Genomic DNA, 24,393 nt, shown 5'->3' with positions numbered 1-24,393 from the left:
TGTGGCCTCACCAATGTTTGGAACAACTGTGGCACACAATTTCATGATGAATGCCAGAGTGCCAAAAGTCTTCTTCACCACCCTACCTACTGCAATGCCACTTTTGGGGATCTGTGTTCTTGTTCTCATTGACCCCTCTCCTGTACTACACTGCCCAGGGCCCTATCATTCACGTGTTGCCCTGGTTTGGCTTACCAAAATGCAATATTCCACACTTGCCTGAATTAAACCTGATTAGCCATTCCTTGGCCTACATGCACAGCTGATCAAGATCACACTATAATTCTTGATATCCCCATTAAACTCTACTTGCCAAATGTTTGTCCTTTCATTCAAACAATCTTTAACTTGTTGTAGAGCACAATATCTTCATCGCAACATGCCCTTCCATCTCTTTTGTGTCATCAGCAAACTCAGTTATCTTACATTTTGCCCTCCCCTGCCCTCCTTCCTGGAGCGTAATATAGTCAATAAACCAACTAAATTGTTCCTGTTGATTTGATAGATAGATATTTGCATTCTCTATTTAGAAATAGGTAAATTGTCAATGATGGTGATTATGATTATAATTTCAATTGTGAAAATATATATTATTAAACATAATTGTCTCATTTTATACTGCTTTACTGTTAGTCAGCCTCGTGTATGTTCTATTATCATCTCATTCCGTAAAAGAAAATCCCATTGAAATGGAAATTGTCACATTCAGGTAGGGCTCTTTATTTAAAGCTGTGGTGAATTATAAAGAACCTTATGAAGGGTACTTAATGCAGACACTGGGTTCCCAAAACATGACTGTGTTTCATTTCTCTGTCATGTGATCTGTCATCCTTACATGCATAATATTCACAAAAGAATATCACAGAGAAAAGAAACTGGGTACCCACCCGTTCTGCAGGTAGACACAAAATGCTGGAGTAACTCAGCGGGACACGCAGCATCTCTGGAGAGAAGGAATGGGCAACGTTTCGTGTCGAGACCCTTCTTCAGACTGAGGATCCATTCTGCAGGGACAACATTTACATTGCTCAGTTGTATTTGAACATCAGTTTTTCTTTTTCTGTGTGCAGCTATTATTTTAAGTCTGAGACAAATTTGCAGAGTTTTTGAATGAAATCCAGTCTGCACTGACAGTTGATGAGATAAAGAGTGAGCCAGTAATCAATGAAAGGTTAATATACTTGAGCATGTAAAGCAGATACAGATGAACTAGTACATGCTGCTACTTTACAGTTTAGAGTATGAAAACAGGTTAAGATTGAATTGAATTGAAATGAATTGAAACGAAACAAAGGGAAACAGGTCCTTTGGCCCACCTTGTCCATGCCGGCCATCAATCACCCGTCCACACTTGTTCATTGTTATTTCATTTTCACATTCTCTCTTTGCACACACGGGTCAATTAATAGAGGGGAGATTTAAAAACCCACACATATTTGACATGTGGGAGGAAACTGGAGCACCCAAAGGAAACCCACACTGTCACAGGGAGAACAGTAGTGCCACTTACATTATCAACCCCACAGAGATAAAAGATAACACAAAAATTTCATTTGGACATATGTGTTCACAATCTGAAAACTAATGAAATTTAAGTTTCTGGATATATTCATTGTTTCTGGACATCCAATCTCAGCCACAACAGATTTACATTTATTGTTGCCAAAATACTCATTTAGTATCTTGACTTATGTGTCAATTTTGTTTTTGATTTCAGGAGAACAGGGTGCCGTCAGTATGTTTCCGATGTTTTTGCTGGAGCATGGCTTCTCCCCGGTAGAGCTGGGCTTCTGGAATGGGATAGTTGCAATGGGATTTTCTATTTTTGGATCATGCTTTGGCGGCATTCTAATGCCTAAATATAAGTAAGTTCAAAGATTGAATTATCTTATTCATGAATAGACGTAAGAAATAATAGACATGTATTTACACGTTATTAAAGGGTTAGTATGATTTTTATATATAATTTGCAAATTTTTAGAAGTACAATAAAAATGGTGTAAGATTGTTATAGTCATGGATTCATAGAAAGATACAGCACAGGCACACTGAGTCTGTTTAGACCATGAAGCACCCATCTTCACACTAATCCATTTTATGCTTCCTACATTCTCATCAACTCTCTCACCCACCACTCTCTCACACCCTTCTAATTTCTTCCATTCATCTACACACTGAGGGAAATTAGCAGTGGCCAATTAACCTAGCAGCCCACATGTATTTGGGACGTGGGAGGAAACCCAAGAGCCACAGACGGCTGTGGAGGCCAAGTCAATGAATATTCTTAAGGCGGAGATTGACTAATTCTTGATTAGTAAGGGTGTTAGGGGTTGTGGGGAGAAGGCAGGAGAATGGGGTTGAGAGGGAAAGATAGATCAGCCATGATTGAATGGCGGAGTAGACTTAATGGGCTGAATAGCCTAATTTTACTCCTCGAACTTATGAGACTACATACAGACAGCACAACTGGTTAGGATTGAACTTGAGTCATGGCAGCTGTGATCCAACATCGCTGCTAACTGTGCCTCAACACCACCTTGTGTAATTATTTTATAGAGCATGCTATATCCTAAATATAAAAAAAACAATATAAATATCTCTTGAGAGTCTTCACCTCAGTAAGATGAATTGCTGATCAATTTAAAGGGATGGTGGCCAGTTATAGTAGTTTGCATAGTGTGGCTGTGTGACTAGCCTTGGGATCAGTCCAACTTGTTCTTTGCAATGTCTATAAGTAGTTTAAAATGAATCCTTTTTCTTGTAAGTACATGTGATAATGCAGATAGGATGGGGTAGAGTCAAAAAGACAGAAGAGATTGCATATGTTTGAATTGGGTTTAATGCATGGTCAGTCTGCTATCTTGTACCTGTCACAGTGGGGCATGGTATCACAGTTTGTATTGTTGACATGTGTATGTTGGCCTGAATGTCAATCTATCATAAAATGTAATGCATTTAAAACATATTTATCCAATATATTACCAATGACAGTGAAGATACACATATATATATATATAACCTAAACAGAATAATTAAACAGAAAATTGTACAATCACATTGTAGGAACATTTTCAGAAGATAATTAAATATATTATAGGTAGATGCAAACTGAGTCAAATGGAAAATAGTGTTTAAAAAAGCAGCAAGGAATATTGTTTTTACTGCCTGTGCTGTTTCCCATCAGTGTCAATAATTTTACTTTGTATTCACTAATGGAAATGGTATTGATGCACAGGTATTGGTAGTGAAACAAATCCATTCCAGAAATTAATGACAATTCCATGATTTTTCCAACTTGAGTCATAAACCTTCTAATACTTTCTAATACTTCGGTAATTAAAAGACTTTGGTCTTTAAATCTGTGGACATCCCAAAAATGAACAGCAAAGATTAAATGTCCCTCCTGTGTTAATATGATGGCTCTTATGCCGTTTTTACATCTCTCTTTCCTTACAACAACAATATTAAATCCCTTACAATGCCCTCCATAATGTTTGGGACAAAGACCCATCATTTATCTATTTGCCTCTGTACTCCACAATTTGAGATTTGTAATAGAAAAAACCACATGTAGTTAAAGTGCACATTGTCAGATTTTAATAAAGACCATTTTTATACATTTTGGTTTCACCATGTAGAAATTACAGCACTGTTGAAACATAGTACCCCTATTTCAGGGCACCATAATGTTTGGGACACAGCAATGTCATGTAAATGAAAGTAGTCATGTTTAGCATTTTGTTGCATATCCTTTGCATGCAATGACTGCTTGAAGTCTGCAATTTATGGACATCACCAGTTGCTGGGTGTCTTCTCTGGTGATGCTCTGCTAGGTCTGTATTGCAGCCATCTTTAGCTTATGCTTGTTTTGGGGGCTAGTCCCCTTCCGTTTTCTCTTCAGCATATAAAAGGCATGCTCAATTGGGTTCAGATTGGGTGATTGACTTGGCCACACAAGAATTGACCATTTTTTAGCTTTGAAAAACTCCTTTGTATGTTTGGCATCATTGTCTTGCTGTAGAATAAACGGCTGGCCAATGAGTTTTGAGGCATTTGTTTGAACTTGAGCAGATAGGAGGTGTCTATACACTTCAGAATTCATTAAGCTACTGCCATCAGCAGTTGTATCATCAATGAAGATAAGTGAGCCAGTACTTTCAGCAGCCATACGTGCCCAGGCCATAGCACTCCCACCACTGTGTTTCTCAGATGAAGTGGTATGCTTTGGATCTTGGGCAGTTCCTTCTCTCCTCCAAACTTTGCTCTTGCCATCATTCTGATATAAGTTAATCTTCGTCTCATCTGTCCACAAGACCTTTTTTCCAGAACTGTGGTTGCTCTTTTAAGTACTTCTTGGCAAACTGTAACCTGGCCATCCTATTTTTGCAGCTAACCAGTGGTTTGCATCTTGCAGTGTAGCCTCTGTATTTCTATTCATGAAATCTTCTGCGGACAGTGGTCATTGCCAAATCCACACCTGACTCCTGAAGAATGTTTCTGATCTGTCGGACAAGTGTTTGGGGATTTTTCTTTATTATAGAGAGAATTCTTCTGTCATCAGCTATGGAGGTCTTCCTTGGCCTGCCAGTCCCTTTGCGATTAGTAAGCTCACCAGTGCTCTCTTTCTTCTTAATGAAGATCTAAACAGTTGATTTTGGTAAGCCTAAGGGTTGGCTGATGTCCCTAACAGTTTTATTCTTGTTTCTCAGTCACATAATGGCTTCTTTGACTTTCATTGGGACAACTTTAATCCTCATGTTGATAAACAGCAATAAAAGTTTCCAACTTTCTCCCCATGACCTGCGCGGGTTTTCTCCGAGATCGCAGAGACGTACAAGTTTGTAAGTTAATTGGCTTGGTAAATGTAAAAATTGTCCCCACTGGGTATAGGATAGTGTTAATGTGCAGGGATCGCTGGTCGGCGCGGACCCAGTGGGCCGAAAGGGCCTGTTTCCGCGCTGTATCTCTAAACTAAACTAAAATTACAATGAGAAGAATGTTCGATGACAGTCCGCATTGCATTGAGCCAATTTGTTGGATTGACTTTCATTTCTGACCCACGAGCAGCTACAGTAGGTCTTTCACAATTTATACCATTGTATCAAGAAAAATGTAAAAATTACTGAGAGACATAAACTGAACTTGGGGGCAAAATATGTTATTTCAGCTTGGCATTGAAGTTGGAAGGAAGGACAGACTTGGCAAGCGGCACTTCCCTCTAAACCCATGGGACTTGTCAAGTAACATTGAGTGTCAAACCTATGATGGGAGTGCTGTAAAAGTGGGTCAGAGATAGCATAAAATGTGTCCTTTTTAGATCAATATATTGTATGGCACTTCTGTGCCTTGTTTTATTAGCGATCATCTCATTTGAAGACCTGAAAAATGCTGTAACTTTCCTATATAATTTGTGTTAATGTTTGTACACTTTTCTAGCTGCAGAATATAATTGATAAAAACTAAATACAGTATTTTCCAGCAACATTAGATTCAGGGCTTTCCTTGTCAAATTGAAATTAAAGCCTTTGCTTGCATTATAATATCAGATAAAAAATACTGCCTCATATTCAGTTGTTACCAAAAACTATAAATCTAAAATGATTTTTTAAATTCTAATGTGGTTATACAATATTTTGTTCCCATAGTTTTTCATAAGGTGAGAGGGAAAGATATAATAGGATTCTGCGGGCCAACTTTTTCACACAGATGGTGATGGGTATATGGATAGCATATCTGCTATATGTAAACTTAAGCTGTTTTATGGGTGCAATGAATTTAACACTGAAATTGAAAAATCCAGGTTTATGTTTGTAAGTTCCAATTTTTAAACCTCTCATTGAGTCTTTGAGAATGCTAATCATGAACAAAGCATTAATGATGGAAATTTGAGGTGAGCACTTCTTTTATGCCACCTACCAGTTTGTAAATATCTCTTCACTTGATAACAAGAAAGAAGTTGTTGCTTTGTCCTGTTAGGAGTTGTCAAGTAGGCTTTGTCCTGTTAGGAGTTGTCAAGTAGGTTCCAAGGCTTTAGAAAATTCTCATTTACTGAAGTACATTTAGTCTGTTAAGATGTTCTCAGAAAAATAATGATAAGAATTAGTTGTACTAATGGGGTTCAGGACCACGGAGCCATGCAGCACAGAAACAGGGCCCTTCGGCCCAACTGGTCAATGCTGAACAAAATGCATATATAAACTAGTTCTGTTTGTCTGTGTTTCTGTGTTCCTTTAAACCTTTCCTACCCATGTACCTGTCTAAATGCTTTAAACATAAAAAATAAAATAAAATGTTAAATGTTGTTATTATACCTGCCTCAACTACTTTCTCTGGAAGCTTGTTTCATATATATATATACCACCCCCTGTGTGAAAATGCCACTCAGGTTCCGATTAAATCTTTCCACTCTCACTTTGAACCAATGGCCTCCAGATCTAGATTCCCTAGCAGTGGGAAAAAGATAACTTGTTCGTTAATTCACCCCATCTTTGGTACTCATGCATTTTTACATCTAAGATTACCCCTCCAAGTAATAAAGTCCAAGCCTCTCCAACCTCTCCCTATAACTTGGTCCCTTGAGTCTTGATAACATCCTTGTAAATCTTTTCTGTACACTTTCCAGCTTAAAGGCATATTTCCTACGGCAATTTATTCACAAAATGCTGGAGTAACTCAGCAGGTCAGGCAGCATCTCAGGAGAGAAGGAATGGGTGACGTTTCGGGTCTCGACCCTTCTGAAGAAGGGTCTCGACCCGAAACGTCACCCATTCTCTCCTGAGATGCTGCCTGACCTGCTGAGTTACTCCAGCATTTTGTGAATAAAGGAGAGAATGGGTGACGTTTCGGGTCGAGACCCTTCTTCAGAAGGGTCGAGACCCGAAACGTCACCCATTCCTTCTCTCCTGAGATGCTGCCTGACCTGCTGAGTTACTCCAGCATTTTGTGAATAAATACCTTTGATTTGTACCAGCATCTGCAGTTATTTTCTTTCCTATGGCAAGGTGACCAAAACTGAACACAGTACTCTAAGTGTGCCTTCACCAAAGCCTTATTCAACTATAACATTACATCCTAACATCTATCCTTAATGTCCTTACTGATGAAGGATAGCAAGCCAAAAGCCCTCTTCACTGCCTTGTCTACCTGTGACGCCACTTTCAGGGAACTAAGTACCTGTACTCCTAGGGCCTTCTGTTCTACAGCACTCCTCAAAGCCCTTCCGATATGAAGGTCCTGCCCTGGTTTGACTACCCAAAATGCACCAACTCACACTTATATGCAACATCTCGCACTTATGGGGTTTGTTACGTTTTTTCTTCCAGTTTATGTTTGTGGCTATTTTTTTAGTTGATTACTTTTGAATTAAAACAAAAAGAGATACAGTTCTCCAACTGCTCATCTGCTTAAGACCTTGAGTAGTAGAACTGAAAGACCAAAGGGGTTCCATGTTCTCAGCAAATCTATTTGCTAGATTAGCTGCAGTAGATGTTATAATTGGCCTTGGAACTTGAGATAAGAAGAAAACCATTGCAGGGGCTAGTTTAGTGCTGATGGTAATAGGTGGGCATGAGACATTGATAGGATGGAGCTCAGCACTACATTCACAATGGCTACTACAAACAGTGGAACCAGCTCCAGCATGGGGAGAAAATCTTAGTCGAGCAGAGGAGAGGCTGACAAGGGGGAAAAAGAAGGGGTCAGCAATCTCTAAATATCAACAACATCGTGCCATATGTCAAGATTTTGGTACATGGAATTTTTTGGACACCAAAACTTCTTTGGATTTTAATATAATTTGTAAAAATCTCTAAAATTCAGAAACTCTGGCTCAGTCATAGAGATGCAGTGTGAAGATACTTCAAAGCTAAAGGCAAGGGTAGGTATTTCTGGATATTTTTAACAAGAAGATAGTCGTGCCCCTTACAAAACCTCAGTTCAAGAAGGGAAGGAGTTTCTGCTGGAGAGACTTGTTTCTGGGATTTACGAAATGTTGAAGAAAAGGTCCCACAGATGTTCCAAAAAGTGCTTGCTGAGGGTGAGGAGAGAGATTTTGCAGGCAACGTGTCTGCAGTGCAAACTGTAGCTCAGAATTCTGTCCACATTGGGAAGGTCATTCTTTATTTTGTGTTCCAAGATGCTGTAACCTTTTAGGCACCTCAAATGCTGCAAAGAGCCCCTTCAACTCTGTCTGGGCTTTGATGCTTTGTGAAGTTTGAGAGTCGAAGCTTCAACCTCGCGCTCACTATTGGCCCTTTTTTTAGGACTGAGACGAGGAAAAACTTTTTCACCCAGAGAGTTGTGAATCTATGGAATTCTCTGCCATAAAAGGCAGTGGAGGCTAATTCACTAGATGTTTTCAAGAGAGAGTTCGATTTAGCTCTTAGGGCTAACGGAAACAAGAGTTATGGGGAGAAAGCAGGAACGGGTTACTGATTTTGGATAATTAGCCATGACCATATTGAATGGCTGGAAGGGCCGAATGGCCTACTCCTGCACCTATTTTCTATGTTTTTCATTCGGTATAAACCTCTGTGTTATGATGTTGAAGAGGGCCTCAGACCTTTCCATCGTACCCAACTCCTTTGCTGCTTCCTTTGTTGCACAATCTTTAGCAGCGGTCATTATGTCCTTACTTTATTAATGATTTACAGCACTGTAGGCTCATAGGCCTGGTGCCTGGTGACATGTAGCAGTCCACTGAAGTGGGAAAGAACAGATTAGAAATATGATAATTCCTGTCTATGCTATTATACCTGGACTCTTGTTTCCCTGGAGATTAAGATTGTATTGACTCTCAACTTCCATGCTACACAACCTTTTAATTACTGCATTAGAGAGGTCCGACAAGAACTATAATCGCAAAGAAACTGAAACTGCCAAGATTTGTGGCTCCAATTCAATTTAGGCAGCATTTTTTAAAATAAGCTGGACCTTTTTAAAGAACAGGAGAAGATCCTTCTGCATGCTCCTGCCCCAGTGTGCAGGCGACTGTGGATGACAAGAAGGATTTCCTCAAACTGAATGTAACGTTCAGAAAGTGTGTAGGACTTTTTCACTCTGGGAGACTCTGAGCTACCAGGACATTCAGTGGCCAGTGCTGCCGAAGGGATAATCCTGGTGGCAGGACTGCATTCTATTAGAACTTGCCTGCTTATACCATTGTGTTTTCAAATCATACCAGCTGAACACAGATAGCTAGCCAAACACCAAGACTCTAGTGGAAAATGTTATTGCTTCCTGAAGGTGAGATGTTGTTAGTTGCATCAGACCAGGGGTGTCTTGCAGTGCATATGTTGCAGATGCAGAGACTTCATCATGTTTCAAATTGTGTAATCTAGTAATCTTTAGACAGCAGCCATTGCCAGTGAAAGATCATGTAGAGGACCCTGAGCCAGAGGTACATGGAGGAAAGAGCAAAAGCAAGGCTGTTCGGGCATGGCCTGACTCATTATGCACAACCTCCCGTCCCAGCTGACCCAAGAAAGTAAGAATTGGCCATATGGTATGTAAGGGACTACTTAATAGACAATTTTCAAAATGAGCCTGCATAAATAAAATTCCCCAATGCAAAACAAAAAGATCCTCTCCATACTGTAATACTTAATACCAGTGTAATCGACCAGTAATTAGTTTGGAGAATCCAGTTGACACTGAGAATCCTTTCACACCCTATTATGCTGGTCTGGCTGACCTGAATATGTCATGAATAAATGAATCCCAGATTCAATTATTTTACTGGCTCACTACAACAGCTTGACATTTAATGAGTAGTATCGCTCTCATCGCTCTATGTGGAAAATCTCTTTTGTCTGAAAATCTGCACTCAGCAGTAGAAACAGTAGTTTTAGTTTTGAGATACAGCATGGAAGCAGGCCCTTCGGCCATGCTGGCCATCGATCACCTGTTCACACAAGTTCTATGTTACCCCACTTTTCTATCCTCTCCCTACATGCAAGGGGCAATTTGCAAAGGCTAATTAACCAACAAACCTTGCATGTCTTTGGGATGTGGGACGAAACTGGAGCACCCAGAGGAAACCCACTTGGTCACAGGGAACATGTGATCATTTTCCAATGTTCTATAGATTCAGGATCAGTTCCTGTGGATTGGAGGGTAGCTAATGTTGTCCCACTTTTTAAGAAAGGAGGGAGAGAGAAAACGGGAAATTATAGACCAGTTAGTCTGACATCAGTGGTGGGGAAGATGCTGGAGTCAATTATAAAAGATCAAATTGCGGAGCATTTGGATAGTAGTAACAGGATTGTTCCGAGTCAGCATGGATTTACGAAGGGGAAATCATGCTTGACTAATCTTCTGGAATTCTTTGAGGATGTAACCAGGAAAATTGACAGGGGAGAGCCGGTGGATGTGGTGTACCTCGACTTTCAGAAAGCCTTCGACAAGGTTCCACATAGGAGATTAGTGGGCAAAATTAGAGCACATGTATTGGAGGTAGGGTACTGACATGGATAGAAAATTGGTTGACAGACAGAAAGCAAAGAGGGGATAAATGGGTCCCTTTCAGAATGGCAGGCAGTAACTAGTGGGGTACCGCAAGGCTCGGTGCTGGGACCGCAGCTATTTACAATATACATTAATGACTTGGATGAAGGGATTAAAAGTACCATTAGCAAATTTGCAGATGATACAAAGCTGGGTGGTAGTGTGAACTGTGAGGAAGATGCTATGAGGTTGCAGGGTGACTTGGACAGGTTGTGTGAGTGGGCGGATGCATGGCAGATGCAGTTTAATGTGGATAAGTGTGAGGTTATCCACTTTGGTGGTAAGAATAGGAAGGCAGAGTATTATCTGAATGGTGTCAAGTTAGGAACAGGGGACGTACAACGAGATCTGGGTGTCCTAGTGCATCAGTCACTGAAAGGAAGCATGCAGGTACAGCAGGCAGTGAAGAAAGCCAATGGAATGTTGGCCTTCATAACAAGAGGTGTTGAGTATAGGAGAAAAGAGGTCCTTCTGCAGTTGTACAGGGCCCTAGTGAGACCGCACCTGGAGTACTGTGTGCAGTTTTGGTCTCCAAATTTGAGGAAGGATATTCTTGCTATTGAGGGCGTGCAGTGTAGGTTTACTAGGTTAATTCCTGGAATGGCGGGACTGTCATATGTTGAAAGACTGGAGCGGCTAGGCTTGTATATACTGGAATTTAGAAGGATGAGAGGGGATCTTATCGAAACGTATAAGATTATTAAGGGGTTGGACACATTAGAGGCAGGAAACATGTTCCCAATGTTGGGGGAGTCCAGAACAAGGGGCCACAGTTTAAGAATAAGGGGTAGGCCATTTAGAACGGAGATGAGGAAAAACTTTTTCAGTCAGAGAGTTGTGAATCTGTGGAATTCTCTGCCTCAGAAGGCAGTGGAGGCCAATTCTCTGAATGCATTCAAGAGAGAGCTAGATAGAGCTCTTAAGGATAGCGGAGTCAGGGGCTATGGGGAGAAGGTAGGAACAGGGTACTGATTGAGAATGATCAGCCATGATCACATTGAATGGCGGTGCTGGCTCGAAGGGCCGAATGGCCTCCTCCTGCACCTATTGTCTATTGTCTATTGTCTATAATTCCACACAGACAGTATCCAATGTCCAAATTGAACCAACGAGACTGGTGCTATGTGGCAACAACACTCCCAGCTATGACATTGTGCCACAGTTTGTGGATAACCTTGACATAGCTTGTGAAATCATGACATTTCTTTTCATATTGTGTGATGATTCTCACTCTCGCCTCAAAATTGGCTTGTGAGAAGGAGCCTAAGGGTGGTTGTGGAAATGCTAATTATGCGTCTTTTACAGGTCATATTTGACATACTATTCCCAGATCTTTTGGATTTTTTTTAGAAACATCTTGCATATGTGATTATATAGATCCAGGGGAGACTGCATTTGGATTGTTACAAGTTGCTGAGATTTTTAGATATTAAGGGAACTAAGAGATATGGGTTTGTGTGGGTAAGTGGTGACATGGCAAATTACTTTGGGGCTTGCCAAAAAAAAACAGAACTTGAAAAAGAACTTCAAATTCTTTATTTGAAAAGTAAAGAAAACAAATCCGACAGGAGTAGAAATAAATGTTAGAAACATAGAAAATAGGTGCAGGTGGAGGCCATTTGGCCCTTCGAGCCAGCACTGCCATTCATTGTGATCATGGCTGATCATTCACAATCAGTAACCCGTGCCTGCCTTCTCCCCATATCCTTTGATTCTGCTAGCCCCTAGAGCTCTATCTAACTCTCTTTTAAATTCATCTGGTGAATTGGCCTCTACTGCCTTCTGTGGCAGAGAAATCCACAAATTCACAACTCTCTGGGTGAAAAAGTGTTTTCTTATCTCAGTTTTTAATGGCCTCCCCTATTCTTAGACTGTGGCCCCTGGTTCTGGACTCCCTCAACATTGGGAACATTTTTCCTGCATCTAGCCTGTCCCGTCCTTTTAAAATGTTATATGTTTCCCCTCTCATCCTTCTAAATTCCACTGAATACAAGCCCAGTGTTTCCAATCTTTCCTCATATAACAGTCCTGCCATCCCGGGATTAACCTCGTGAACCTATGATGCACTGCCTCAATAACAAGGATGTCCTTCCTCAAATTAGGAGACCAAAATTGCACACAATACTCCAGATGCAGTTTCTCCAGGGCACTGTACAACTGCAGAAGGACCGCTTTACTCCTTTACTCAAATCCTCTCGTTATGAAGACCAACATGCCATTAGCTTTCTTCACTGCCTGCTGTACCTGCATATTTACTTTCAGTGACTGGTGTACAAGGACACCCAGGTCTTGTTGCACTTCCCTTTTTCCTAATCTGACACCATTGAGATAATAATTTGCTTCCTTGTTCTTGCTACCAAAGTGGATAACCTCACATTTATCTACATTATACTGCATCTGCCATGCATCTACCCACTCACTCAACCTGTCCAAGTCACCCTGCAGCCTCCTAGCATCCTCTTCGCAGTTCACACTTAGCTTTGTGTCATCTGCAAATTTGCTAGTGTTACTTTTAATCCCATCATCTAAATCATGAATATATTGTAAATAGTTGCGGCCTCAGCAACGAGCCTTGTGGCACTCCACTCACCACTGCCTGCCATTCAGACAGGGACCCGTTTATTCCTACTCTTTGTTTCCTATCTGCCAACCAATTCTCTATCCATGTCAATACCCTACCCCCAATACCATGTGATCTAATTTTGCCCACTAATCTCCTGTGTGGGACCTTATCAAAGGCTTTCTGAAAGTCCAGATACATTACATCTACAGGCTCTCCTTCATCCATTTTACTTGTCACATCCTCAAAAAATTCCCAAACATTAGTCAAGCAGGATTTTCCCTTCATAAATCCATTCTGACTTGGACCAATCATTTTACTGCTATCCAAATGCGCTGTTATTACCTCTTTAATAATTGACTCCAGCATCTTCCCCACCACCGATGTCAGGCTAACTGATCTATAATTCCACGCTTTTCCTCTCTCGCTCCTTTCTTGAAAAGTGGGATAACATTAGCTACCCTCCAATCCACAGGAACTGATCCTGAATCTATAGAACATTGGAAAATGATCACCAATGCGTCCACGATTTCTAGAGCCACCTCCTTGAGTATTCTGGGATGCAGACCATCAGGCTCTGGGGATTTATCAGCCTTCAGTCCCATCAGTCTACCCAATACTATTTCTCACCTAATGCAAATTTCTTTCAGTTCCTCTGTCTCCCTAGATCCTCTGTTCTCTCGTACATCTGGGAGATTCTTTGTGTCCTCCTTAGTGAAGACAGAACCAAAGTACCTGTTCAACTCTTCTGCCATTTCCTTGTTCCCCATAATAATTTCACTTGTTTCTGCCTTCAAGAGACCCACATTTGTCTTTACTAATCTTTTTCTCTTAACATACCTAAAGAAGCTTTTACTATCCTTCTTTATTTTCTTGGCTAGCTTACCCTCCTCCTTCATCTTTGCCCTTTTTGTTAACTTCTGATGTCCTTTGAAAGTTTCCCAATCCTCTGGCTTCCTGCTACTCTTTGCTATGTTATGCACCTTTTCTTTTAGTTTTGTTCTATCCCTACTTCCCTTGTCAGCCACAATTGCCTTTTACTCCCCTTAGAAACTTTCTTCCTCTTTGGAATGAAATGATCCTGCATCTTCTGGATTATGCCCAGAAATTCCTGCCATTGCTGTTCCACTGTCATTCCTGCTAGGATCCTTTTCCAGTCGTCCTTGGCCAGCTCCTCTCTCATGCCTTCATAGTCCCCTTTGTTCAACTGCAACACTGACACTTCTAATTTAACCTTCTCCTTCTCAAATTGCAGATTAAAACGTCATATTATGGTCACTACCTGCCAGCAGTTCCATTACCTTGTTCCCTTATTAAATCTGGTTAATTAGACAACACTAAATCCAGAATTGCCTTCTCACTGGTACGCTCCAGTACAAGCTGCTCCAAGAATCCATCTCAGAGACACTCTAAAAACTCCCTTTCTTGGGGTCCAGAACCACCCTGATTTTCCCAGTCTACCTGCATATTGAAATCTCACATAATCACAGTGGCATTACCTTTGTTACATGCCAATTTTAACTCCCGCTGCAACTTGTACCCTCTATCCAGGCTACTGTTTGGGGGACTGTAGATAACTCCCATTAGTGTCTTCTTACATTTACAATTCCTCAATTCTATGCACAGCGACTCTACATCGTCGGTCCCTATGCCACCCCTCACAAGGGACTGAATTTCATCCCTCACCAACAGAGCTACCCCACCTCCTCTGCCCACCTGCCTGTCCTTTCTGTAGGACATATAACCCTGAATATTCAGTTCCCAGTCCTGATCCTCCTGCAGCCATGTCTCTGTAATCCCCACAATGTCAGATCTACCAATCTGTAATTGAGCCTCAAGCTCATCCACTTTACTTCTTATACTTTGTGCATTCATAGATAATACTTTTAATGCATCACCTCACCTTTCACATCGATGCCTATTTCACTTGGCCTTACTCTCCTATCCCTTTGTGAGCTTTCTGCCCCGTTAATTTGGTGTCTTTCTTAACTTTTCCTATACTCTCTGTCCCTTTAACTCCATCCTTATATTTCCAATTTGTCACCTCCCCCCCCCCCACTATTTAGATTAAATAGCAGTGGCAAACCTGCCTTCCAGAATGCTGGTTCCCCGCCTGTTAAGGCGCAACCCATCCCTATTGTACAATTTACCCTTACCCCAAAACAGATCCCTGTGGTCTAAGAATCTAAATCCCTGCCCTCTGTGCCAGCTTCAAAACTTTCTAGAGATATGTTGTAGTTATATTTTTGACTCATTTCCTTATTCCTTGTAGTTTCATCATGCATTCTTCAAAAAATGTTGGCTTATGGTTTCTTAGGCTACGTAGTTGAAGTCTAGTCTGCTCACCTTGGTTCAATCCTTTTAATAGATAAAGTTTCTTGTTTTTTTCAAAATTTTCATTAAGTGTCATGCTTCTAAAAGCAAATTTGGACAAGGATCCAGCACAATTTGATTTGGTTGAACAATTGACTACAGATCTCCCATTTCTGCAGAATTCTTCTTGTGTAACCAAATAGTTTAGTTCTCTACTTTGTACCTTCGAAGCATAGGCTGATCTTTACATTCTTCTGAAGGCTTGTATGTTTCCCACGGTGCTTTTCCTGTTTAGAACTATCAGACAATATCTAGTGCAATGCTTCTGAAGAGCAAGTATAATTTTTTTTAATTATTAGCACAACTGCTGGCTATTAACTGCTAGTCACATGCTCTTAATCTTGTTGACGGACAGATTACCAAGGAACATATATTTGAGGGTGTTTGAGGGTGTTTGATGGTTTAAATTCTTTCAGAGTGTCAATTCACTGGAGTAATCCTGAATTGGCTTGTGTTAATCAAATAACCTTGATTTGTGGTTATTTTCCAAAGTTGAATACTAATACATTTTCTCTCTGTAAAAATACTCAAACGTCAATAGGAGGTTATGGTGACAAAATCATTTAAAAAAGATGCTTTTAATTTTTACTGAAGGACACATATTTCTTCCAAATCCTAAATTGCTTTTACAGTTTCATTAACGTTAAACACAACATGTAACGACTCTTGCTTATTGAGTTGTTAGTGCGAATCTTGAATGTTGTGGTCCTGTGTAAATGAAGCCAGTATAATCAACGTTACTCTACTTTTGTATTTTTTGGATTACCCCAATTTCAAAATAATTGCAGACAAATTAAAGTTTCCAGCTAGCTACAAAGAATTGCCAGAGTATTTCATATGTCGCTGAATTTTAAAGATGAATTACAATCATTTTTGATGAATAAATATTTTTTTCTCAATATCACTTGCACTTTTTCAACTTTAGCAGCACAGTGGTGCAGCTGGTGGGGCTGCTGCCTCACGATGCCAGAGACCTGGCTTCGATCCTGGCCCCAGGCGCTGTATGTGTGGAGTTTGCAAGTTCTCTCTGTGATTGCATGGGTTTTCTCTGGGTGCTTAAGTTTCCTCCCACATCTCAAAGACATGTGGGTTGGTAGGTTAATTGGCCTCTGTAAATTGTCTATAGTGGTGGCTAGGAAAAATGGGATGACATAGAAGTAGTGTGAAAGGGTGTTTCATGGTCTGCATGGACCCAGTGGACCGAAGGGTCTATTTCCATGCTGTATCTCAAAAGTAAACTAAATTAAACTAAACTAATATGAATAAAAGAACACAGCAATGATGAAACACATGAAATATGTGAATAACATCATATTTTGTAATGGGTGACTCTATTTATCGTTCCTTTTTTAAGCATGTACAGACCTCATTCTATATCAACTTCACAACATTTCAGCAAGACCCATACCAATTTGTCCTATGAAATTAATTTTCTGGCCTTCAAAAAGTTAAAAGAAAATATATTTATTGGAACAAACATTCCTTTTGCTTACAGTGTGTTTTCACTTATAATTATCCTGTTTTTGCTGCGCCTTGGAAATATGAGTTTACAGACATTACTACTGCTTCTGTTTCACTATGAATCCTTCATCATGAAAGGTATGTTAACTAAACTTAATATTTAATATTAAATGGATGTATTCAATTTAACACGTTTGTAGTAATAGTTCAAATGCTTATATATATTTAATTTTATAGGATGATGTAAATTCTGTAACGAATTCTTCAAATCAACCTTTTTCCACAATAAAATATGGGGTCAGGTATCATGAATAGTTCAAATAGATTTATAATTAGACTGAAATGAGTAAAGTATTTCACAGTAATTTTATTTCTGTAGGGCTTTGTCAGAACAGATTTTAAAGCCCCTGACAAACACAATTAATTATGTAGCCATTTTGGATCAAACGACACTCTATAAATAATCTTTTTTCTGTCGAATTTGCACGGTACCATTTGAGTGATAAAATAAAATAATTACAGAGATCAGTTTTAATCTCTGAAAGAACATCATAGCATGCATTTCATGTACAGTTGGTATTTAACAAGTTTCTACTCATGATGTAGAGCTGAGAATATCAGTCAGTTGTTTTTCCTGTGAATGTCTCTGTGTGCCCTGTAATGTCTCTCTGCATTGATGTGTTTGGAGAGTAAATCTGACAAGGTATGCTAACTTTTTGGCCTATCTATGTTATTGCCACACTCTTGGACAGTAATTCCACATTTAATTTAAAGTACATTAGTAAAGATAAAACGCATGATTTTGGTGCTGCCCTCCAAATGGATGACCTGCCAATCAACCACCAGTCAACCAATCAGTTGTATCCACCTATCACTCGCCAGGCGTTGTTCTGCCCCCTCCTCTCCACCACTCCACTCCAACAACAGAAACAACCTGAAGATGGGCCCTGAACCGAATCGTAAACTCCATCTTCTCCAGAGATGCTGCCTGACCTGCTGAGTTATCGAGCCATACAGTGTGGAAACAGGCCCTTCGGCCCATTTGCCCACACTGACCACCATGCCCCATCTACACTAGTCCCACCTGTCTGTGTTTGGTCTACATCCTTCTTAGCCTATCCAATCTACAAAAAATGTTGCCCCTCAGGTCCCTATTAAATCTTTACCCCACACCTTAAACCAATGTCCTCTGATTCTTGATTCCCTTACTTGGGGTAAAAGACTGTGCATTTACCCTATCTATATCCCTCATGATCTTATACACCTTTCTAAGATCACCCCTCATCCTCCTGCACTCCAAGGAATAAAGTCCAAGCCAGAATCATACTCTCCCTATAGCACAGACCCTCAAGTCCTGGCAACATTCTCATCAATCTTTCCTGCATCCTTTCCAACTTAACAATATCTTTCTTATAACAGTGTGGCCAAAACTGAACACATACACTAAATGTGGCCTCACCAATGTCTTGTACAACAGTTACATAACCTCCCAACTTCTATAAATGCTCTAATATATACTTAATACCAATGAAGGCTAATTTGCTGAAAGCATTCTTGACCACCCTATCTACCTGTGATGCCACTTTCAAAAAACGATGTACCTGCACTCCTAGATCCCTCTGCTCTACAACAGCCTCCAGAGTCCTACCATTCACTATGTAGGCCCTGCCCGGGTTTGACATTTCAAAATGCAACACCTCGCACTTCTCTGTGTTAAACTCAATGAACCATTCCTCAGCCCACCTGCCCAACTAATCAAGATTCTGCTGCAATTTTTGATAGTCATCTTCATTATCTAAAATACCACCCACTTTAATGTTTTCTGCAAACTTACTAATAATGCCTAATACGTTCACATCCAAATCATTGATACAGATGATAAACTGAATGGGCCCAGCACCCTCTGCTTCATTCCATTAAGTCAATTTTCTACCCAGTCGACTAGCTCCCCTTGCGTTCCACGCAATCTAACCTTCCAGAGCAGCCTATCATGCGGAACCTTGTCAAATGCCTTGCTGAAAATCAGGTACATCATCTACATTTCTGCCCTCATCAATCTTTTTGGCCACATCTTCAAAAAACTCAATCAGATTTGTGAGACATGATCTCCCTGACTGTGTACTGACTATCCCTAATCAGCCTGATCCATCTAAATGCATGTATATTTTATCCCTCAGAATACACACTATAGAATCTTTCTGACCACAGATGTAAGGATTACTGGCCTATAGTTGCCAATCCTTTTCCTTGCAGCCCTTCTTAAATAGAGGCACAACATTCAGCATCCTTCAGTCTTCCAATACCTTGCCCATACGTAATGATGACTCATAAATCTCATCCAGGACACCTGCAATTTCCTCTCTAGCTTCCAACAGTGTCCTTGGATATTTCTGATCAGGACCGGGAGATTTGTCCATCTTCATACGCATTAGGACCTTTAGCACCTCCCCGACTGTAATACTGACTGCCCTCAAGACACTTCCATTGTCTGCCCCAAGGTCCCTGGTCCTCATATCTTTCTCCCAGGTAAAAACAGAGGAGAAATACTCATTGAGGACCCTGCCCATCTCCTGTGGCTCCACACAGCATTGATTCTTGAAGGGTTATATTCTCTCTCTGGTTACCCTTTTTTCCCTTCATGTACTTATCTTTAACATTATCTGCCAGAGCTATCTCCTGTCCCATTTTTGCCCTCTGGATTTCCATTTTTAACATGCTCCTCAGTTCCCGAAACTCCTCCAGGGATGTACTTGATCCCAGTTGCCTATACTTGCCTCCTTCTTATTCTTGACCAGAGCTTCAATTTTTCTCACCATGCAAGCTTCTCTATGCTCACCTGCCTTGGCCTTCACTGTAACAGGAAAATGCATGTCCTGGAGTCTTGTCAGCAACTTTTAAAAATATCCCACGTTTCTTTTCCAGCAAATCACCTGCTGCAATCAACTTGAAGATAGACACAAAAAGCTGGAGTAACTCAGTGGGACAGGTAGCATCTCTGGAGAGAAGGAATAGGTGAAGTTTCGGGTCGAGACCCTTCTTCAGACTGAGTTACTCCAGCTTTTTGTGTCTATCTTCGGTTTAAACCATCATCTGCAGTTCCTTCTTACACCAATCAACGTGACGTTGACCTTCCTCAATTTAGGATTTTAACTCATGGCTCTGTCCCGTCTATCCATAATGACCATAAACCTAATAGAACAGTTGTTGCTGATCCCAAAATGCTCATTCACCAACACTTCATCCACTTGCCCATCACAATTTCCTGATACTATATCAAGCATTGCCCTCTCCCATTTTGGGCCTTTTACATATCGACTGAGAATATTTTCCTGAACACGTTTGACAAATTCTGCTACATCTAAACCTTTTGCACTATGACAGTCCCAGTCAATATTGGGAAAGTTAAAATCCCTTTCGATGACAACCTTATTAGTCCTGCAGCTGCCTACAATCTCCTGGCCTTATTCTTCTAATTCCCGTTGATTATTTTGGGGCTTGTAGTACACTCCCAACAGGATTTTCATCTCTTTCTTATTTTTCAGCTCCACCCATAAAGCCTTACTGGATGAACCATCAGTAATGTTATCTCTGACCACTTCCCTTGACATTATGACTATGAAGAAATAAAAATGTGACAGTGCTCGAAATGCTCAGCAGATCAGGCAGAGAAAGAGGGAGAGAAAGGGAGGGGGAGGTTGCAGGCTGGCTGGATGGCAGGAGACAAAGAGTGGCAATAAAGGGGGCTTTTTCTGTTTGGCTGTCAGTGACAAGTTTAGTTTAGAGATACAGCACGGAAACAGGCCCTTCAGCCCACCAAGTCCACACCGACCAGCGATCCCTGCACATTAACACTATACAATACACTACAATACAATATATCTTTATTGTCATTGTACAAGGTACAACGAGATTGGGAATGCGACTTCCATTCGATGCAATAAATTCATTAGCTAATCTTTAGACAGTCCAGAGAAACAAAATTAAAATCAGTTAAAACAGTATAAAGTGCAATTATCGCTGTGCGACGTGACCATTCGAAGGAGACAGTTCATGTGGGGCGCACTCAGCCGGACTGGTTCAGAGCAGCTATAGCTCTGGGGATGAAGCTGCTCCTAAGTCTGGAGGTGCGGGCGTATAAGGCCTTGTAACGTCTTCCGGATGGTAGAAGTTCGAACAGACTATTGCAAGGGTGTGAGGAGTCTTTATGAATGCTGGTGGCTTTCCTGAGGCATTGTGTATTGTAGATGCCCTCCAAGGCTGGAAGATGCGTCCCGATAATCTTCTGAGCTCTGTAGACTACCCGCTGAAGAGCTCTCCTCTCCGCCTCTGTACAGTTGAGATACCACACAGAGATGCCATGCGTTAGGATGCTCTCTGTGGTGCAGCGGTAGAAGGTCGTCAGCAGCTGTTGGGGCAGACCAGTCTTTTTCAGTGTTCTTAGGAAAAACAGTTGTTGCTGCGCCTTCTTGACCAGCGCAGCAGTGTTATCGAACCATGTGAGGTCCTCCGAGATGTGTGTGCCCAGAACCTGAAGCTGGACACTCTCTCCACACTGTCCCCGTTGATAAAGATTGGGGCGTGTTCCCCATTATGTGACCTCCTGAAGTTGATTTTCAGCTCCTTGGTCTTAGTAGAGGTGTTTAGGGACAGGTTGTTATCTGAGCACTAGTCCGCCAGGTTCTGCACCTCCGCTCTGTAGGAGAGGGAGAGAGAGAGAAAGAGAGAGAGAGAGAGAGAGAGAGGGAGAAGGGAGAGAGAGAGAGAGAAAATATGAATGAGAATGTATGTTTCAGGCCAATTACCTGAGGTCACAGGATATTTGGCTTCCTGCCAGAATTTCCAGATGCCCTACGTGAGGCTGTAAACAAACAAATCTGAAAATGCTTTCTCCTGCTTATTATGTTTTTGCCTCATGTTCATTAAAGTTTCTTTCTTAACAAACCTCAGGTAAGCTTGTGATAACATGGAATCTATGCGATATAAGCAGAAATAACGTTATGTTGCAAAATGTTTCATCGACATAAGTCCATTGGAATTGTTATTTTTTCATAGATGCACAGTATGACCAGGGTACAAACAATGACTTTACAGAAAATGATGACATGTTCCAGCATTGAACTGATGTTGATGGGATTAGTGATAAAAAGATAACATGCATTTTTGCATTGACCTCTTTTATTGCAGTTCTTACTTCTGAGATATTCTTTTGTTGCTTCTGTCAGTTTGCTGTGGAAAAAGTCATTTGAAAGGTTTCTTTAATCTATTTGGGTTTTTTTCTGCAAATGAGATGGCTAAAGAAGGATTTTGATACATGAATGTCAAAAACTGGTTAAAATGTGTCTTGGGAGAAAGATTTAATGTAAGAATATCAATGCTGCTTTTATTTGCAGACAGCCCCAACAGGTCATACAGCACATCAAAGTTGATGCCAAGGATGATAAACAAGATCAGAAAGCTGTTTGATCTTGCATGTCATTGACTGCCTGTAAATGTGCTATTTATTGCAGAAGCTTTGTTAAAAGAAATCCAACACCCTTCAAGCAACTCTCAAAGTTTTGAGGACCTTTTATTCAAATTCTTTGTACAATGCGGAAAGTTAGCAGGTGTTTTAGATTATTGAAATGCTCAGGGAAATGTGACTGTGGCTAATCTTTATATTTTTCCATTTAATTCTTGACTGACCTCTTGTGAAGTTTCAAAAATGCAAGCATTGCAATATTCAGTTTTTCTGAGCACCGGATACTTCCCCGTACACTTGTGTGTTATGATGTGTCAACAAGGAATTGCAGAGCAAAATTCTGTCTCAAAACCTTCAATTCCCTTGCCCAGAGTCTCTTGCCCAGAGTAGGTGAATTGAGGACCAGAGGAGATAGGTCATAAGCTCGTAAGTAGTAGGAACAAAATTAGGAAATTCGGCCCATCAAGTATGTTCCGCCATTCAATTCACCACCCTCTGACTAGAAGGTGAAGGTGAAGGAGAAAAGATTTAATAGGAATCTGAGGGGTAACATTTTCACACAAAGGGTGGTGGGTGTATGGAACAAGCTGTCATAGCAGGTAGTTGAGGCAGGGGTTATCCCAACATTTAAGAAACAGTTAGATGGGTACATGGATAGGACAGGTTTAGAGGGATATGGAACAAAGGCTGGCAGGTGGAACTCGTGTAGCTGGGACATGTTGGCAGGTGTGGGCCAGTTTGGCCTGTTTCCACACTGTTTCACTCTGTGACTCTATGACTCCAATAAACCCCCCCATTTCCCAGCATCTTCATTGTTCTGCATTTGATATTAAAATACTTTTTACCTGAATATCTAACAACCATTTGATGCCAAGGAGCTGAAATCACTGTCTGAAGAAGGGTCTCGACCTGAAATGTCACCCATTCCTTCTCTCCAGAGATGCTGCCTGTCTCGCTGAGTTACTCCAGCATTTTGTGTCTACCTTCATACTAACTTTAAATATTAATTGGGATTGGTTTGCATCCCTTGTACTCTACACCTATCCTTTATATTACAGATGGAAAAAGCTTTCAGTGATGGAAAACAATCACCCCAACATTAACACATGAGCTCTCTCGAACAACACCTACTCTGGTGAATTCTGATGTGGGCTTAACCAAGTTTCTTTTCCCAGCTGCATTGCCTTGTCATCACTTTTTGCCAGTCCTTTTTGCTGGTTGTAAGCTTCCTTGCTCAGATTGTTTGTGATCTCCAGCCAGGTGATTGTTTTCATGATATATTTGAGTGTTAAGGATACAGAATCGAAGAGTTTAGATTCTAATTAGTCATGATGGGGTGAATGGTGAACTGAGTTTAGAGGCTAAATGGCTCACTCATGTTCCAATAGTCCCCCTTTTCAGTTCTATATTTAGTTTTTCTTCTTGGTCAGATTTGGAGAGTGGGCAGAGCAGTGGCAGATGGAATACAGTAACTAAGTGTGGAGTCATGCATTTAGGTAGTAGGAATGAAGGCATAGACTATTTTCTAAATGGAGATAATCCAGAAATCAGAGGTGCAAAGGAACTTGGGAGTGCTGGTGCAGGATTCCCCAAAAGTTAATTTATAAGTTGAATCAGTAATAAGGAAGGCAAACGCAATTGTCTATTGTCTATTGAATGGATGGGGAGAGGATGTTTCCACGAGTGGGAGAGTCTAGGACCAGAGGTCATAGTCCCAGAATTAAAGGACATTCCTTTAGGAAGGAGACGAGGAAGAATTTATTTAGTCAAAGAGTGGCGAATCTATGGAATTAATTGCCACAGAAGGCTGTGGAGGCCAATGGATATTTTTAAGGCAGAGACAGATAGATTCATGAATAGTACGGGTGTCAGGGGTTATGGGGAGAAGGCAGGAGAATGGGGTTAGGAGGGAGAGATAGATCAGTCATGATTGACTTGATCGGCCGAGTAGCCTATTTCTGCTCCTATCATTTATGAACTTATGAAACTAAACCTAATCCTCAGGCCCGATTTATATATAAACCTCTTGGATCTATTA

At 40.8% G+C, this 24,393-nt stretch overlaps 1 protein-coding gene across 1 annotated transcript in view; it reads left to right on the top strand.

Moving 5' to 3' along the window:
• The window catches only part of slc33a2 (solute carrier family 33 member 2), a 121,867-nt gene that overhangs the window by 47,394 nt on the left and 50,080 nt on the right, over positions 1-24,393 (top strand). Inside the window, exons 3-4 of the mRNA XM_078396262.1 lie at positions 1,718-1,865; positions 16,932-17,035. Coding sequence (XP_078252388.1) covers positions 1,718-1,865; positions 16,932-17,035 — 252 coding nt within the window. The remainder of the gene's footprint in view (positions 1-1,717; positions 1,866-16,931; positions 17,036-24,393) is intronic.

The sequence above is a fragment of the Rhinoraja longicauda genome, chromosome 3 (genome assembly GCF_053455715.1).
Source record: "Rhinoraja longicauda isolate Sanriku21f chromosome 3, sRhiLon1.1, whole genome shotgun sequence".
NCBI lineage: Eukaryota > Metazoa > Chordata > Chondrichthyes > Rajiformes > Arhynchobatidae > Rhinoraja > Rhinoraja longicauda.
The sequence above is the reverse complement of the archived record's forward strand: the minus strand, read 5'-3'. Positions and strand labels throughout refer to the sequence as shown.